Source organism: Rhinatrema bivittatum, chromosome 14, assembly GCF_901001135.1.
Source record: "Rhinatrema bivittatum chromosome 14, aRhiBiv1.1, whole genome shotgun sequence".
Classification (NCBI taxonomy): domain Eukaryota; kingdom Metazoa; phylum Chordata; class Amphibia; order Gymnophiona; family Rhinatrematidae; genus Rhinatrema; species Rhinatrema bivittatum.
In genome coordinates this window covers 9309602-9326981 of record NC_042628.1, presented here as the reverse complement: position 1 = coordinate 9326981, position 17380 = coordinate 9309602, and the positions used below count along the sequence as shown (strand labels likewise).

At 44.5% G+C, this 17380-nt stretch overlaps 1 protein-coding gene across 2 annotated transcripts in view; it reads left to right on the top strand.

The window, feature by feature from the left end:
• The window catches only part of SLC29A4 (solute carrier family 29 member 4), a 37461-nt gene that overhangs the window by 19592 nt on the left and 489 nt on the right, over window positions 1–17380 (top strand). Inside the window, exons 6-10 of one of the 2 annotated variants that reach the window (XM_029577369.1) lie at window positions 1387–1461; window positions 3173–3429; window positions 5961–6090; window positions 14026–14213; window positions 16773–17013. In XM_029577369.1, the coding sequence (XP_029433229.1) occupies window positions 1387–1461; window positions 3173–3429; window positions 5961–6090; window positions 14026–14213; window positions 16773–17013 (891 nt within the window). Of the gene's footprint in view, window positions 1–1386; window positions 1462–3172; window positions 3439–5960; window positions 6091–14025; window positions 14214–16772; window positions 17014–17380 lie in introns of both variants that reach the window. The other variant, XM_029577368.1, reaches the window with a different exon arrangement.

Sequence of the window (17380 nt, the reverse complement as noted above, 5' to 3'; positions counted from 1 at the left end):
CGGTCACCAGCAGATATGAGGCGGTACTGGGTTAGTCTTTCTCTCTCATTTTTGGAATTTTTAAGATTATAGGTCAATGTTGTTCACGCTGGTCGTGGAGTACCCTATAGCCAATGCATACAAATATGCTCACGTGTATTTATTATGGATATCCTGAAGCCTAGACATGCCTGGGCAGGGTTTCCCACAGTCAATCACGTTTTCAGGATATCCACAATGGAAATGCATGAGATCCATTTGCATATACAAGGTCTCAAATGCAGGTAAATATATATATCATGCAAGTATTTTCAGAAGTGGAGTAGCTGCCTCTACATATAACGCAGAGTTCAGTTATTATGCGTGTAAAATATACATGCATAATTTTGTAAAATGGGTAGAGAATGTATTTGACTGCATTACAAATGCATGCACGTGTTGAAAGATATGCACATATTTTCAGGTCAGGAATAAGCGGTATTTTATGAATTGTGCAGCAGAAATCTCCACGGGTCCATTTAAGGCACTTTTGGTGTCTTACAGAGACAATTAAAAATTGGGATCCCTCTACGTATATTTAAGTTTTACGAACCCACTCACGTAGTAAGCATGCCGTTAACATGGCTTCCTTCACGCTGTCGTTTGGCACTGCTTAAAGTGTGCATAACAAACACCATGTATGTGGGCAGCTTTTGTTTGAATATCAGCCGAGTTTGTGCAGGCTGAAAGCCTAATAGGTACCCTATTAAGAGCATACTTAACCCTCAGCAACCCAACACTGATTTTACCAAAACTAGGGGAATGGGGACTAGATTGGGGATGGAAGTTTGCAATTTATTCTACCTACCAGAAAAAATGAAACAAATTTATAATTTAGGAAAAAGATGGCACATAAATGTGAATGCATCACTAGATGGGGAAGTGATTTTTCATTTTTTTGCATCAAGCATATACAAATGAACTTGCCGGAAAGCATGGATATATTAGGGCAACACAGCACATTGTGTATTTTCCTTCAAGAGGATGGACACCTTGCACAACTAGAAACTGATGTGAGGTGGCTATCACTTGTTTAATGTGTGCATTAACACTAAGGCCTTAGGGCTAGTGGATGTCTGATCAGTGAAAAGGATGCTGGAAAGAGGTAAATACTGAAAATGTTTACTAATTAGAAATTCATGCTTTCCAAATGATCTGCAAAATCTAGGAGTAACAGGCATTGGCTTAGGGTCATAGACTACTTCTGTCATCATGCTGACCTTTGATACATGCTCTTTGCCGGGTAGTCAGTAGCACTCAGCTCAGGGCTGTAGGGTGGGACCTTGAGGAATACTCTGGAGAGCAGATAAGAGAGATCTCTAAGACATAGTAAACCTTTATATTTATTTATTTTTTTCTCTCATTAAGTGCAGCAATCCAGTTTCTATGGTTACACCGGGATGCTTCCCAAGCGATACACCCAAGGAGTGATGACTGGGGAAAGTAAGCATCCGCATTGGTTTATTTCAAACACATTGGTTGGCATCTTTGTTAGATGTTAACTAATTCCTATTCTTATCATTAGCTGCCATCACCACTGAGTGGCACACCACCTGACAGCTATTGGCTTTTGTACTTGGTCGAACATCTGCTTACACAAAGGTTTAGATGCTTGCCAGTCATTTTCTGGCCCGCATGGTAAAACGTTCAGAATCACTGTGACGAACGCCTTCATTTTACTGGTGTAGCAGCAAGACACTGAGGCAGGTGCCTGGCAGAGTTGTGCACTGGCTGAGGTGACCCCCTCAGCTCCTTCCTCCATCTTATTGTATGTAGAGGCTGGATTTCATTACAAAAATAGAAGCTGTGCTGAAAGAAACAAAAAAGTTCTGAGGTACAAGGTAAAAACTAGGACCAGCTATATCTCTCTTCTGGTCTGGAGGAACATAGGAGAGTGGTTAGAATGTAGACCTGTGACCCCTGCACTTACTGTGGGATATGTGGCAAATAACCTTGCTGGCCTTTATGTATAGGGTCCACTCTGGTACAGTGCAGAGACATTTCTTTATCTATTGGCTTTATTGTCTGCCCATCCCTAAGCCTCAGGGCAGAGGACATGAAATGATCGCTGCCTCGAATCAGTTACAAAAATACTTTGCTCTCCTTTTGTGCTTAAGGGGTCCCAGAAAATCTGTTGCTTTTCATCAGGCGGCATCGATGGCTTGGCACCCTTGTTGTTATGGAGCTGTATTTTGCAGACTTATTAAACAACATGTTTTGTTACTTCTTAGATTATTCAAAAGGACAGTACAACACCAGAAATCCATATTTGGTCTCTACTAAAAAAAACCTACATATTAAAATGAACAAATTCTGAATAAATAATGCTGAGCTCCTTATGCTTTTTGTGCTTGATTTTTTTTGTTCAATAAATATCCACTTTTCAGATATGCCAATACATTCACTACAACCATGACAAATCCAGAGTAGAAGGTTGACAAATCATCCTCTTTACTGGCCTGCATGCTCAATGGCACCCCTCTTCCCCCCATGTGATCCCTGCCATAATAGCAGAGGGGTGAGAAAACTCGCTGTCATGGTAACCTTGGCTGAAAAATGGTGCTGCCTCTTTGGGGCTGGTAAAATGAATAGCTTGTGTCCTGCTTCGCACAGTCCACTCTTCACAATTACCTGTAATATCTAAATTGGACTGGAAGTTAGTAGCTGTTGGCATAGTGGTTCCTTAAGTTCTCTGGAAATCATTCTGCTACTGTTGGTTTGAGATAAAGTTGATAGAAGGACAGAAAGCATACTTGTGGGTCGCGCACATAACTGAAGAGGGCCAAACATGGCCAGAGAAGCTCGCACGTGGGAAGGCTGCAGGAAGAGCTGGTCACAGGTTCCTGGATGGGTAGGTCCTCATGTACTGATAGTGAAACCTGAACACAGCACATGTAAGCAGCATGGAGAGTGAGCCACCAGTGGCCTGTAAAAAGAAAGGTCTAATTGTCCAACATAAAAAGGAAGCCATCAAAGGCAAAATGTAGAAATGTTGGTTCTCTGACCACGTCTACTTTGTCTTCAAATTATATACAACGGCGTGCGACCCTGCATGATGACCAATAACTAGCGCCAACTCAGCCTTATCTTCCACCCATCACCGAGACATTTCTTCCTACTGGGAAGCACCAACGGCTTGTGTTTTTACTTTCAGGCACTGCTGGGGTAATCATCTCCCTCAGCCGTATCTTCACAAAACTCCTCTTGTCAGATGAAACGGAGAACACCATCATTTTCTTCTTCATCTCCATCGGCATGGAGCTCACGTGCTTCATCTTGCATCTGCTGGTGAGGCGGACCCACTTCGTTAGGTATTACACTGCCCGATCCCGAGAAGACGCCCCACAAGTCAAAGGCGTTGTGAGTCATGGGACTGGCTACCGCGTTCATCATGACACTGTTACAGAGGAAGTAAGATTTGTAAGTCTTTTATTATCCGATGTAGGTACAGAGCAATGCATTGGGGCCATAGAAGCAGGACACTCTCATCCCTGCACTAAGGTATTAACGTTGGTGACTTGGAGGGACTAGGTGCTGGACTGCTGATTGCATTAGACCCCCCCCTAGAGCAGGGCTTCCCAAACTGTAGGTCGTGACCCCAAATAGGGTCACACACTCTTCAGTTGGGGTGGGGGGGGGATCACAAACGCCTCAAACGTTAATGCTTTTCAGGCAGAAGCAGCATTAGTAGTAGAAGTGAGTGTGGGGCCAGGCCCTGCAGTAGCCCCACTCTCTATATGAGTTTATGTGGTAACAGGAAGCCCTGCATGAGATCGGATCGGGGCACCCACAGGACCTGTGTGCTTGCGCTGGTTTATAGGCCTTTCACTGACTTCCATTATTAATACTGATGCTGCTTGCAGATTGCTGTCAGGCTTGGGGCCAGCCATAGTGGGATGGGAGGGCTGAGTGTGTATGCGCCAGTGGAGATTGCCACTGTTCTTCCCTCCTCACCCACCACTGAACCTAACCAACAGAAAATGTTGCCCCTGTCATTAGCCAGCCCATTCGTCCCACCATTTGTCATTGACTGTTGGCCGAGGGCCTAAATGAAAATGCTGCTGCAGACTCTGGCCAGGGAGATGTTTGGAAGAGGCTGTTTGAGGGAAGGATCAAATGCGGGAGCGATTTGAGGGGGGACCCAGCAGGTTTGGTGCTGGGAGTGGAAAGTAGTGAGAGATGGGGAATGACAGAACATCAACAGGGGAATGAAAGAGAGGAACTTGGTGTGAAAGGCAATCAGTTGGGAGTATGTGTGAGAAGGGTTTGAGGGGAAGAGGTAAAGTTGGCAGGAGAGAGAAGTAATGAGGGATGGAGTGAGAGGGAGAGGATGACAGGATAAGTTGGGAATTATAAGACGAGCATGGGGTGAGAGTAGATCAGATGTGGGATGCAAAAAGGGCTAGAGAAGGTGAAAGAGCAGATCAGCCGGTGGGGCGGATGTTGAGAGAGAGGTTCTCTGGAAGGGGTGAAGGTTGAGAAGAAGGAACAGCTGGAGAGGGTGGAGGTTGAGAGAAGAGGTCCCCTGGAGGGGAAGAGGTTCTCTGGAAGGGGTGAAGGTTGAGAAGCAGGATCTGCTGGACAGGGTGAAGGCTGAGAGGAAGGATCAGCTGGATGGGCAGAGGTTGAGAGAAGAGGTCCCCTGGAGGGGTGGAGGTTGAGAGAAGATCTCCCCGGGAGGGGAGGAGGTTGAAAGAGAGGTTCTCTGGAAGGGGTGAAGGTTGAGAAGCAGGATCAGCTGGACGGGCAGAGGTTGAGAGAAGAGGTCCCCTGGAGGGGAAGAGATTCTCTGGAAGGGGTGAAGGTTGAGAAACAGGATCAGCTGGAGAGAGTGGAGGCTGAGAGGAAGGATCAGCTGGACGGGCAGAGGTTGAGAGAAGAGGTCCCCTGGAAGGGAAGAGGTTCTCTGGAAGGGGTGAAGGTTGAGAGGAAGTGCGTGGAGGGTGATAGTGGAGTGATTGTTGGAGGGGAACTGCCCTCACTCCTAATTTGTTTTGGTTGTCATATGGGGTCATGTGAATTTTCAAGCACTAAGATGGGGTACCACTTGCTAAAGGTTTGAGAAGCACTCCTCTAGAGGCTGTAGTTAAAAATGTGCTGAAGATACAAACAACGTTAGCTTGTCACCGTAGTTTCAGCTGCATCATGAAAGGTGAACATGTGTCCATTTGATAATCTGCATCGGTTGGTGGTCATATGTACTCATGTAGGGTTGTATTTATCCTCCTGTACCTGGAGACTAATTCAAATGTTTCATTTACCACCTGTCCCTCTCACAGAGGCGCCTTTACCATACTATTGAAAAGGTTTAAATGGGCCTCTTGGCACGTCTATAGTAATGGATTACAATGTCACACGCGCTTTGTTCTGGATTCATTGAACCTGTCAGCATCACTGTGTAAAAGCCCTCAAAGATCCTGGTAATCGGATATTGCTAACTGGATTTAGGATCCAGCACATGTGACCGACCTTATGACTTCCACTCCAGTAGAAATCTACCCAAGCTGGGACCTGCTGAGCAATGCAGGATGTGCCCCAGTCAAACATGTAGACTCAGAATGGATGGGAAATATTGTACAGAGTAAAAAACCCTGCTCCCTAGGCTTGGGGGTCAGTCTAGCAGTTTGAAAATCGAGCTTGGCATATTTTTGAGCAATCTGACCCACTGGCTGTGTCGACAGCAGCAAGTTTGGCCAGTGCGGGCTTTATGGATTCTCACTCCAGTGCGTGTTAGTGCCGTCAGTTTGGACAGGATTTAACTTGTGATAATGAGGAATGCAGCAGCCAGAATAAATTGAAGGGGCCATCTGGTCACCCTGTCCCTGAGACCTTTCCCCTTCGTTCCAATAAACCTTTACTTGTTACCTTTAACTCAGTACTGTTCAGGCACTGAGACTTTTCTTATCATGCATTTGATAGTTTTCTTTTTTTTTTTTTTACAGGAAAATGGAGCACAGGGAGATTCACCCCAGGGTAGTCTGGGGCATGAAGCAGAGCTGTCTGGCAGTGGAGCCTACGTAAGGTTTGATGTTCCCAGACCCAAAGTCAGAAGGAGCTGGCCAAGTTTCAGAGGTAACTGGATCTAGTTACACCGTAGCTGTCCAATGGTTTATTTCTCTTTTGATCTCTCACACACCCCCCTTTTACTCTTTGATCCGATCTGATTAGTGAGACCGGTAAAAACTCTGGTACCAAGCACTTCCTAGGTTTCAGAATCAAATGCAAACTCTGGGGCCTGACTGCAGTATTTGGTAGATGGCTTATGCTAAACTTCATGAGCTGGACAGAGTGATGACTAATTATCTCCTTATGTTTCCCACTCTGCTGCTTTTCCTGATTTTTAGCTTACGTCCCTAAGAGATCACCATGCCTGTGTGAGTCTTTCACTCAGCGCATAGTTAAGCTCTGGAATTGGTTCGAATTCATAAAGATCTGGAGGAGTGGAATAGGTATCACATTTCCTGGCTAGGGAGGAGAGCGATTATTAAAATGAACGTATTGTCCAGATTGAATAATTTATTTATTTCAAACTCTCCCCTTAGTAGTACCTACCCCAATGCTTAAGCAGTGGCAGAGGAGAATAATTCAGTTCATTTGCAAAGGGAAATCAACTAGAGTTGCTAGTCGTTATCCTTATCAAGCTAAACTTCAGAGGGGTCTGGGAGTTCCCAATTTAATGTGGTATCATGCGGCATCTCACCTCAAGGTAGTCCTAGATTGGCACAAACGTCAGCCGCCTAAGATGTGGGTTACTTTAGAACAGGCGATTCTGGGTAGTTTGCCTTTATTTATTTATTTATTTGTTGAGTTTTATATACCGTCATTCGGTGAAGCCATCACAACGGTTTTATGGGAGAAAGTATAGCAACCCAGAAGACATGGCGACTGCTGAGTCAGATCCCTCCTTCAGGATTTGGAAAACTTAGAAGCCTACTTTAACGGGGGAATGAGATTACTATCTCAGTACTTTGTTGTTTGATAATATTGAATTCTCTCCTGGTCTGCCCTCGTCATCATTTTCTTTATGGAAACAAAAGGGGATTCAGAGGTTTGAGCATATTTGGGAGGGGCACGGGGTATTTAAGCAATCGCTCCTAGACATCCCTCCCGCCTACTCTGCTACCAACTTCCCATCACACACTCGCAACCTAGGAGTTATCATTGATAATCACCTCTCATTCAAACCATTCATCAAATCCATCTTAAAGGACTGCTACTTTAAACTTCAAACAATAAAGAAACTCAGACCCCTACTACATCTCAATGACTTCCGCACTGTCCTCCAAGCTATTATTTTATCGAAGATTGACTATTGTAATGCGCTCTTACTCGGCATTCCTGCAATACACACTAGACCTCTCCAACTCCTACAAAATGCCGCCGCTCGGATCTTGTCAAACACAAAGAAAAGTGATCATATCACCCCCACACTTATTGAATTACACTGGCTCCCTATACAGTCACGAATTATTTATAAAACTCTCTCGATCATACACAAGAGTCTAGTAAACTCCAACCTCAACTGGATTAACCCCCCCCTCCTACCCCGTACCTCCAAGAGACCCACCCGCCCAGCACTCCAAGGAACACTCCATGCCCAATCCATCAAACCTTTTAAACTCTCCTCCACCATGAACAGAGCTTTTTCCCTTGCCGGCCCAACTATATGGAACTCACTGCCACATGATATTCGCATTGAGACCCATACCCCCGCCTTCAAAAAGAAACTTAAAACCTGGCTCTTCCAGCAAGCCTACTCCATCTCACCCCCTATCACATAATTTCCCCCTACAAATGTTTTTCTGATGTTTTTCTGATATCCTGGTTTGAACGCCTTTTTGCCTGCTGATTTGGTACTGTGCACTAACTTGTATATAGTTTCTGTTATAGTTCAATCCCATAGTATATCCCCATAGCATTTACTCATTGATGTTTGTATTTTCTTGTAAGGGCTCCTCCCAAATATTATTTATATGTTGCCTAGTTTACTATGTTATCTGTTATTTGTAAGGGCTCCGCCCAATGGTTTTTTGTTCACTGTAAACCGATGCGATGTGCGAACAGTCATCGGTATAAAAGAAACGTTAAATAAATAAATAAATAAATAAATAAATAAATTTTAAATGTAGTGGAGCTCCAGCGAACCTATGACCTTCTGGATAGGGAGATTTTTTTTCAGTTTTACAGATCCGGCATTTTATATGTGGAAAAGGGATTAAGCGATCTATGTCTCAGGGAGTCTCCATGTTTGAATCTTTTTGTAGAACTGCAGATAAGCAACAAAGAGTCCTGTCTAAATGCTACACACTTCTAAATAAAGACCTTCCATCTAAGCCGGGATATATTAAGGCACGGGAACAAGATTTGGGGAGGCCACTACCTGAGGAGGAGTAGAGATGTATTTTCGAGGCTAATCTCATTGAAAATACCGTATTTTTCGCTCCATAAGACGCACTTTTTTTCCCCCAAAGGTGGGGGGAAAATGTATGTGCGTCTTATGGAGCGAATATAAAAAAAAAACCAAACAAAAATCTAACAAACACCCCCCCCCCGACTCCCCCAAGACCTGCCGAATTAATTTCCTGCAACCCCCCACCCTTCTGACCCCCCCAAGACCTGCCAAACGTCCCTGGTGGTCCAGCGGGGGTCCAGGAGCGGTCCGGGAACGATCTCCTGGGCGTGAGCCGTCGGCTGCCAGTAAACAAAATGGCGCCGACGGCCCTATGCCCTCACTATGTCACTGAGACCGACCGCTGCTATTGGTCGGTCTCAGTGACATAGTGAGGGCATAGGGCCGTCGGCGCCATTTTGTTTACTGGCAGCCGACGGCCCTATGCCCTCACTATGTCACTGAGACCGACCAATAGCAGCGATCGGTCTCAGTGACATAGTGAGGGCATAGGGCCGTTGGCTGCCAGTAAACAAAATGGCGCCGACGGCCCTATGCCCTCACTATGTCACTGAGACCGACCAATAGCAGCGGTCGGTCTCAGTGACATAGTGAGGGCATAGGGCCGTCGGCGCCATTTTGTTTACTGGCAGCCGCCGGCTCACGCCCAGGAGATCGTTCCCGGACCGCTCCTGGACCCCCGCTGGACCACCAGGGACGTTTGGCAGGTCTTGGGGGGGTCAGGAGGGTGGGGGGTTGCAGGAAATTAATTCGGCAGGTCTTGGGGGGGTCAGGGGGGTGGAGGTTGTTAATTTAAAGGGTTGGGAGGGGGGGGGGTTTTGGGGGTTCCCACAGAAAGAAAAATTTTCTGATCTGGGGAGTGGACCGAAATGGCCCTCCCCAGACCCGAAAACAAAATGGGGAGAAAAAAAAAAACTATGCACTCCCCTAATTTGCTCCATAAGACGCCCAGACGCAGAGCCGGTTTAGCACAATTTTTTTTTTTTTAAATTTTCCCCCTCTGAATCCTAGGTGCGTCTTATGGTCAGGTGCGTCTTATGGAGCGAAAAATACGGTAGTTAGAAGGTACTTCTACGTTAGTACCACACCCCGGTCCAGCTGCTCCGCTTTTCTTCATGGACCTCTGATAATTCCTGGAAAGGATGCGGGGCATTGGGTCATTTGAGCTGGGAATGCCCTGTTATTCAATCGTATTGGCAGGAGGTGACTAATTGGTTACAAGCAATAATGGATCTGAAATTTACCTTGCTTCCCTCTCGAGCTTTATTGCCTGTCCCGCTTGCTGAAGGGGATTTGTTTCAACAGAAACCGGCACAAAAGATTTTGGTGGTAGACTGCAGCGACATTGCTCGGTGCTGGAGGTCTCCTAATGCTCCATCGCTCCCGACTTTATTTACTCGAGTGAATTTGGTAATACGGTTTGCCCAAGATCACCGCTTATAAACAGCATTCTTTACCAAAGTTTGATAAAATATGGTCTTTCTATGTAACAGGGCTTGATGCACAAGCTCCAGTGGGAGGTAAAGGGGCTTAATTGGTGGCGTAGAGTTGCTTTCCTTCTTTCTTTTATTGTAGTTATTTGTAATCATCTGTATCCTTTTCTCTTTGGAGTTTAGGATCGTTGTGTATTTCCGTTATCTGATCTTGGATAATTCTTTGACCTTGGTTACTTAATATTTCATATTTTGTATAATGCTTCTGATTGGGTTGGCGAGAGGGAGGGGGAGGGGCTGGGAATTTTGTACATATTAATCTACAAAAGACATTTTAGGACTAAAACTTGGTCTTGTCATTGCACTTTTGGTCTGCTCTAAAGATTTATTTATTTATTTATGTATGTATGTATGTATGTATGTATGTATGTAATATATATTTCTATACCGGACTCCACGAATAGAATTCACATCAGGCCTGTTTACATGGAACTTAGGGGATGAACAAGTGTAACCAAAAACGAGAAGGCTGAATCAAGCAAAGTTACATAAAACAGGGGCATTGAACTTGGGGGCTAGAGTAGCCAGGAAGAAAGGTAGAGCGGAAAAGCAACAAATAAATAATATATAACTGGTTATGAGATTGGTAATTATCTCATTCCTTAGGCTGAGTTCGAAGTGGCATTTTGACTAGGGGAAGGCTTGGAGGAAAAGCCACGTCTTCAGTTGTCTTCGAAAGGTATGAAGGCAAGGTTCCAGTCTTATTATACCTGTGCTACGTTTTGTGGATGGAGACAGATCAGACCAGTATTATGTTGTATTTTGTCTTTAATAAAACTGTAAATAAAAAAAAAAAAAGACAGAGGGCTGAAAGAGGACAATGGAGGAGAGAGTTAGGGAGGTGAAAAGCTGAGGTAGCAAAAACTAGAGGAAAAAAAGGAATGATATCGAGCTAAGAGAAGAGAGGGGTTGAGTAGTGCAATGAGAGGAAATATCAATGTTAGATACAGATGAAGGGAAGGAAGTGAAGCAAACAGGAGGAGAGAGAGAAGAAACAAGAAATGGAAAAGGAAATTGAAGAAGAGGAAGGCACTGAAAGGAAAAAAAATAGATCCGGAGTAATGTGATTGGAAAAAAGGTAGAAAACATTTTAGTTTAAGTTTAGATTAGAACATAAGACATTGCCATGCTGGGTCAGACCAAGGGTCCATCAAGCCCAGCATCCTGTGTCCAACAGAGGCCAATCCAGGCCACAAGAACCTGGCAATTACCCAAACACTAAGATCCCATGCTACTGATGCAATTAATAGCAGTGGCTATTCCCTAAGTAAACTTGATTAATAGCAGGTAATGAACTTCTACTCCAAGAACTTATCCAAACCTTTTTTAAATCCAGCTACACTAACTGCACTAACCACATCCTCTGGCAACAGATTCCAGATCTTCATTCTTTGAATTAATTGGAACTTGCATTCTTTGGAAATGTGCATCTCTGATGTCTTTATGTTTAGCACAGTACAGGAGGAAGTGCATTTCTGTTTCTCTTTCTCCAGCATTGTACTGCATGCAGAGTCTGCCTTCTCAGGCTTTCTAATTCTGATTTGTAGTCCCTTAATCTGTATTAGGTGAGGGTCTGTCTGGGTTCTGTGTGTGTGAGACAAAGGTGAGATATATTTTACTAGTGTTTAGTTTATGTGTAGTAACCTTCAGCAGTCTGAACAGTTGACTTAGGGAAGAAGGTTTCTAATAACGTTGGCATGACAATGACCCAAACGTGCACGGTTTCATTGCAAAAAAAGAAAAGTGTGAAAATTGAATAAATAAAATTGTATTAGGAAAAAATGAACAAGAACCTAGGAACATAATAGAAGCAGCAAGACCAAGCATCGAGCACATTGATCTTTTGTTGCTTGAAGGGAATATTACTGCACTGGATATTTATTCAGAGGGAGCCTGGGTGCAGGCTCAGAAGGAGTCTGCTGCTCAAGGCAATCTTCTGCCTGAGGCGAGGGGTGAAATGGTGCAAGGAAAATCACCAAGAGTGCCAGGGCAGAGGGGGGTGATTTGCCCAAGATCACAAGGAGTGGCAATAGGATTTGAACCCTGGCTTCCCTTGTTTGCAGCCCCACTGCTCTAACAACTCAGTTTTTGGGCCTATTTTTTTGTTCTCAGTCTTCGGCATCCCCACTAGGGGGCACCAGAGAAATGTTTAATGGGGGCGGCAGGACTCCTTCATTCCCGATTGCCTGCCTCCACTCTTCTTCTCACCCCCCCCCCCCCGGGGGGGGGGGGGTGTGAGAGGATGGTGAATGGCTAAGGCAGATACAAGGGTATTAGATGCCCTAGACAAACCTTACAGCCTTTCATTCCCCCTTCCCTTCCTTCCCCACACAATTAAAACTTATGCATTCTTTTCTGTTTTTAAATTTATTAACTTCCCCACCCTAAAAGGGCAGATTGCAAATGGAAAACAGACATTCAAAGTACAGCCTTATGAAGTACAAATTTCACTTACAACACGTAGATATTATATTTGCACACACTACAAAAAAGGCACTTGCAATAATACCAAACACTAATAAAATATTTCAAAACAGCAGACACATCACATCCAATAATTAAAACTAACAAGGATAAAAAAAAAAAAAATCTCCCACTCTCCATATCTGGGAGCTTTAGATTTCCAGTCCTCCTGAGATTGTCGTAGATTGGAGGAGGGCGCACAAACTTTAACCTCTCTCACACACATATAGACAGGTACTCTCTCTCACACACACACACACACACACACACACACACACATGCAGGCACACTCTCATAGACTCACACATATATACACACACACACCCCCTCTCATACACACACACATACACACATGCGCAGGCACACTCTCATAGACTCACACATATTCACTCACACACACACACCCCCTCTCATATTCACACACACACACCCCCTCTCATATTCACACACACACACACAAGCAGGCACACTCTCATAGACTCACAAATATTCACATACACACACACCCACCCTCACACACACACACACCCTCTCATGCATACAAACACACACCCTCTCATATACACACACACACCCTCAACCATACAACATCCTCCAATATATATGCACCCCCACCCACCTTCTCATACATACACACACACTCACCCACCCACTCACTCATACAGAGACACATAATCTATACCACTCATTCTTTCATTATCGTGCCTTGCTGTAAACCGTTGTGATGGTTGACTAACTTAACAACGGTATAGAAGAGTTTTTAAATAAATAAAATAAAATAAATCATCTCATACAGAGATCCATCTTCACCCACCTTCCCTTTTATATACACACACACACACCCTTTCACACATACACAAACCCAGTCATACACACACACTCACCCCCACACACCCTGTCACACATACATACACACCCTCCCTTCTTAAACAGACATACACGCTTTCATACAGAAATCCACTCCTCCCTCTCATACACACCCCCACCCTCTCAAATGCATACCAACACACCCAACCTCTCATATACGTACACAAAATCTCTTTCACACACAGATAGTCACTCTCACAGGGCCAGTCTGTTTCTCACACATATTTTGGACCTTTTCTCTGGCTGCACAGCAGGACCTCTTCTGCTGCCAGCTGCGGAGAGAACGCCGACGGTACCACAGTGACTCTTCTTGGGCCGCTGGGACCTTCCTTTTGCTGGTGGGGAGTGGAAACCCCGCCAGCATGTCACTGCCGCACACTCCTCTATGAGAGTGTTTACATCACCTTTACCCCAAACCAATGACATAAGTGTACACTTCAACAGCACACTAATGGGATTCACCTCGGGACACTGAGTCTGGTATTATAGGACATCTCAGCCAAGGTCAATACATTGGCAGGCACAATACTCCAGGAAATGAGAGATAACAGAGTCCATGAAGGTTTTATCTGTGGCCCAGATCCGAAGCTTTTGTGGCTGGCTGCATTATTGCCTTGGTGATTGAAGACCTAGATTTTATGAGTTTCTGTAAAGCATTAGAAACTGAGCTATCATTCAAGCTCTCACTGCCTTGGCACATTACGACAATTTTGTTCTTCTTGCTTAATAAGATGAAGCCAGTTGTTTAGTTAATCTGCCTACCTTTCCTTGCAGACATGATACTGCATCGGCACATTGTCTCGAGAATTATCTGGGCCTACATGCTCTCCATAGCAATGACCTATTTCATCACCCTGTGCCTCTTTCCTGGACTGGAGTCGGAAATCCGCAACTGCACGCTTGGGGAGTGGCTCCCCATCCTCATCATGGCCATCTTCAACCTCTCAGACTTTGTGGGCAAGGTAACCCTCCCTCTTTTCTTTGCCTCTTTCCCATGTGGCTGATGGCTCCGAAAAGTAGATAGTGTGGGGACTACGAATATGACTTTATCAGGCCATATGCTTTTCTGTTAGTGGAGCACTTTCTGATCATTAAAACGACAGTTACCCCTTTGATCTAGGGCTGTTCATCTCCCAAACTTTGCCAGGTCTTCCCCTGCTACCCGAGGCCATGGCGACCTTTCCAACGTTGGACATGGCAAATGGTCTTCCCATTAATGTGGCTGCAAGTCTTAGCCAGTAAGAGGCATCCTGCGAGTGGCATCATTGGGAGCCATTCCCTTGGGTAATAACAAACATGCATCTTTGGATGCTCACCCTCCATAGCATGCCAGGCTGCAAGAAGAGAATCATTTAATAGTCCATGGATCAGCCTTCTGAAATGTGACCATTTGATTAGTCTGATATCCTGAGCACAAGGAGGTCCATACTGAGTAAGCCAGCAAAGCGGGAAAGCTACCCAGATATTAAGCAGAACTTACCCGGATACGGGTTCCAGATAAAGTTTTCCAGGCAATTTTGGGAAAGGTTTTTGTCCAAGCAAACGTTACAGGGTCATTTATCAAACGGCGATGTGGCCTTATCGCGTGCGTGACGGCCTTATCTCAGGCGACAATGCCCTATCGCACGCAATAAGTACCGCATCGCGGCGGTAATATTTAAATTTGGGAAAGGGAAGGGTTTGGGCGGGCTGTGGGTGGGGTAAAACATTTTAATTCCGGTACCGCTGCGGGCGATGATGCTTTACACGTTGATGAATCTTAGCTAACTGTATCCGGGCAGCTCTGGGAATGCATCTCTTTTTTACCCAGCAGAATTTAATGTGGGCAGCAAGTCACCCAGAGAAGATTTAGCCAGATCTTAGCTTGAATAGCATCCTCAGAGTACATAAGAGAAGAACATCTGATTAATCACGTCTGACTTACTATTGGGTTTAAAATCCCTCCAGATAAGCCCCTTCAGACAGCTTATATAAATATATAAATCTTATTTTAAAGAGATCTAGCCCGAAACTATAAATTAGTCTCCCTTCACTATTAACGGCAATAGTAGCATCATGACTGCCTTATTAATCCTTCTATCGGCTAAGCCCCAGTGCACCAGCACAGTCTTACTGAATTGTAGTAGTTAAGCATGGCTCTTCATTAGGAGCCCATGTTTTCAGCTGAAAGGTCTCCTAACTTTAAGAACTCTGCCCACCTACCCTACTTTAGTTATTTTGTATACCGTCGTTCCAAATGAAGACCACAACGGTTCACAAAGTAAAATATACATAATATACAAGTAAAATTGATACAATAAACAAAACATTCTAAAATAACATAAAAAAAAAACCATTAAAAAAATCATGTAGTCATTCTTTACATAACTCTTTCAATAATAACAATAATGTCCTTCTCATTTAAGATCATAAGCATTCTTAAACAGCCAGGTTTTAAGTTTGCTTTTTAGGATCCTAAATTTAGGAGCCCCGGTGAAACTAGGATCCTAAAATTAGGCCCTCAGCTCTGATAAATTTTCAGATGGCACCCACCACCCTTCCTGACCACCTCCTGGGCATACCTGGTAGTCTAGTGGGGCCTGAAGCGCAGCCAAGGCTCTGGGCCGGCCGCTCTAATTAAAATGGCACCGACTCTTTATCACATGATGGGGCTTATTTAGTATAACTAGAGCGAGCGGCCGGCCCAGAGCCTGGTGGGCTCTACTTGACCACCAAGTGTGCGGGGGGGGGGGGGGGGCAGGAGGTAGATTAGTGTGGGCAGGGGTTTGGGATGGGTACCATCTGGCAGGGGATGGTATTTGGATCCAGGGAGCTTTTTTTGAAATGGGGGCTGGTTAGGGGGAGGCAAGGCATAACGGTGCGACTTTATTCACTTGAGGGCCATTTTTAGGGGGTGGTAGGGGAATGGGTGGAGATCTCACGAGACACCCGGGTGGGTTTTACTCCATTGAGAAGGGGAGCTATTTTGGGCCACCATGGCCCTTTCAGCACCAGCTTGGGAGCCTCAGGATGCATGTTAACGTCCCAGTGCTCTTGGGGAAAGTTGGCTACAACTCTTGAGGCAAGCCGCATTATTTTATTAGCATAGAATTACCTAATAATGAGATGTTTTGCATGCATTTGCAAAGTGTATGCATGCAAAGCAGCTTATTACCATATCTGTATTATTTTGGGTCCAATAATGCATGGTGTTTAAAATATTGTGCATTATTTCCACGTTAGTTGTTTATTGAGTGTTAAACTGCATTTATCACATGTTAAATGCTAATGTGGCTTAGTAAATAGACCCCTAAGTTTGTCCCAAAGTTAATGGAGGGTGAAGCGACTTGCCCAAGGTCACAAGGAGCATTGGTGGGATCTGAACCCTGGCTTCCTTGGTTCTCACCTGCTGCTCTAATCGTTAGGCTTCTCCTCCACTCTGCTTTTGTTTTCTCAGTGACTGCTTTGTATTATTTCCAGACTTTTCTCTAGGATATTATTCTGTGCTATATTCAATGTTATCCTTTCATTTCCTGTTCTAGATCTTGGCTGCATTGCCCTATGATTGGAGGGGCACCCACCTTCTCCTCTGCTCCTGCCTGAGAGTGGTTTTCATCCCTCTCTTTATTATGTGCGTTTATCCGAATGGCCAACCGGCCTTTAGTCACCCTGCATGGCCATGCATCTTCTCTCTCCTAATGGGCATCAGTAATGGCTACTTTGGCAGCGTGCCAATGATCTTGGCTGCTGGCAAAGTGAGTCCCGAGCAACGTGAGTTGGCAGGTAGGAATCAGTTAGCTTATTGTATATCAACAAATGTAGAACATAGAGTGTGTGCAGAATGTGAAAAATGCTTTCTCTATTTCAGCATTTACATCCCTTAGTGTTCAAAGGATATATAATAATAAATCGAATATCATTTTATAAAATAATAAAAGATAGAATTTTAAGCCAGTTCTTGAAGCTTGGGAGTCCAAGACCGCAAAATTGTGAGTTTCCTTGGATATTTCACTCCTGGGGCAGTAGGAGATAAGAGGCATTGTGTAGGCGACGTCTACTTGTATGAAAGAACTATAATAATGGTCTATAATATATAGAACATGTTGACTATGGAAAAAAATGATGCAGCCAGTAATAATTTATAGCCAAA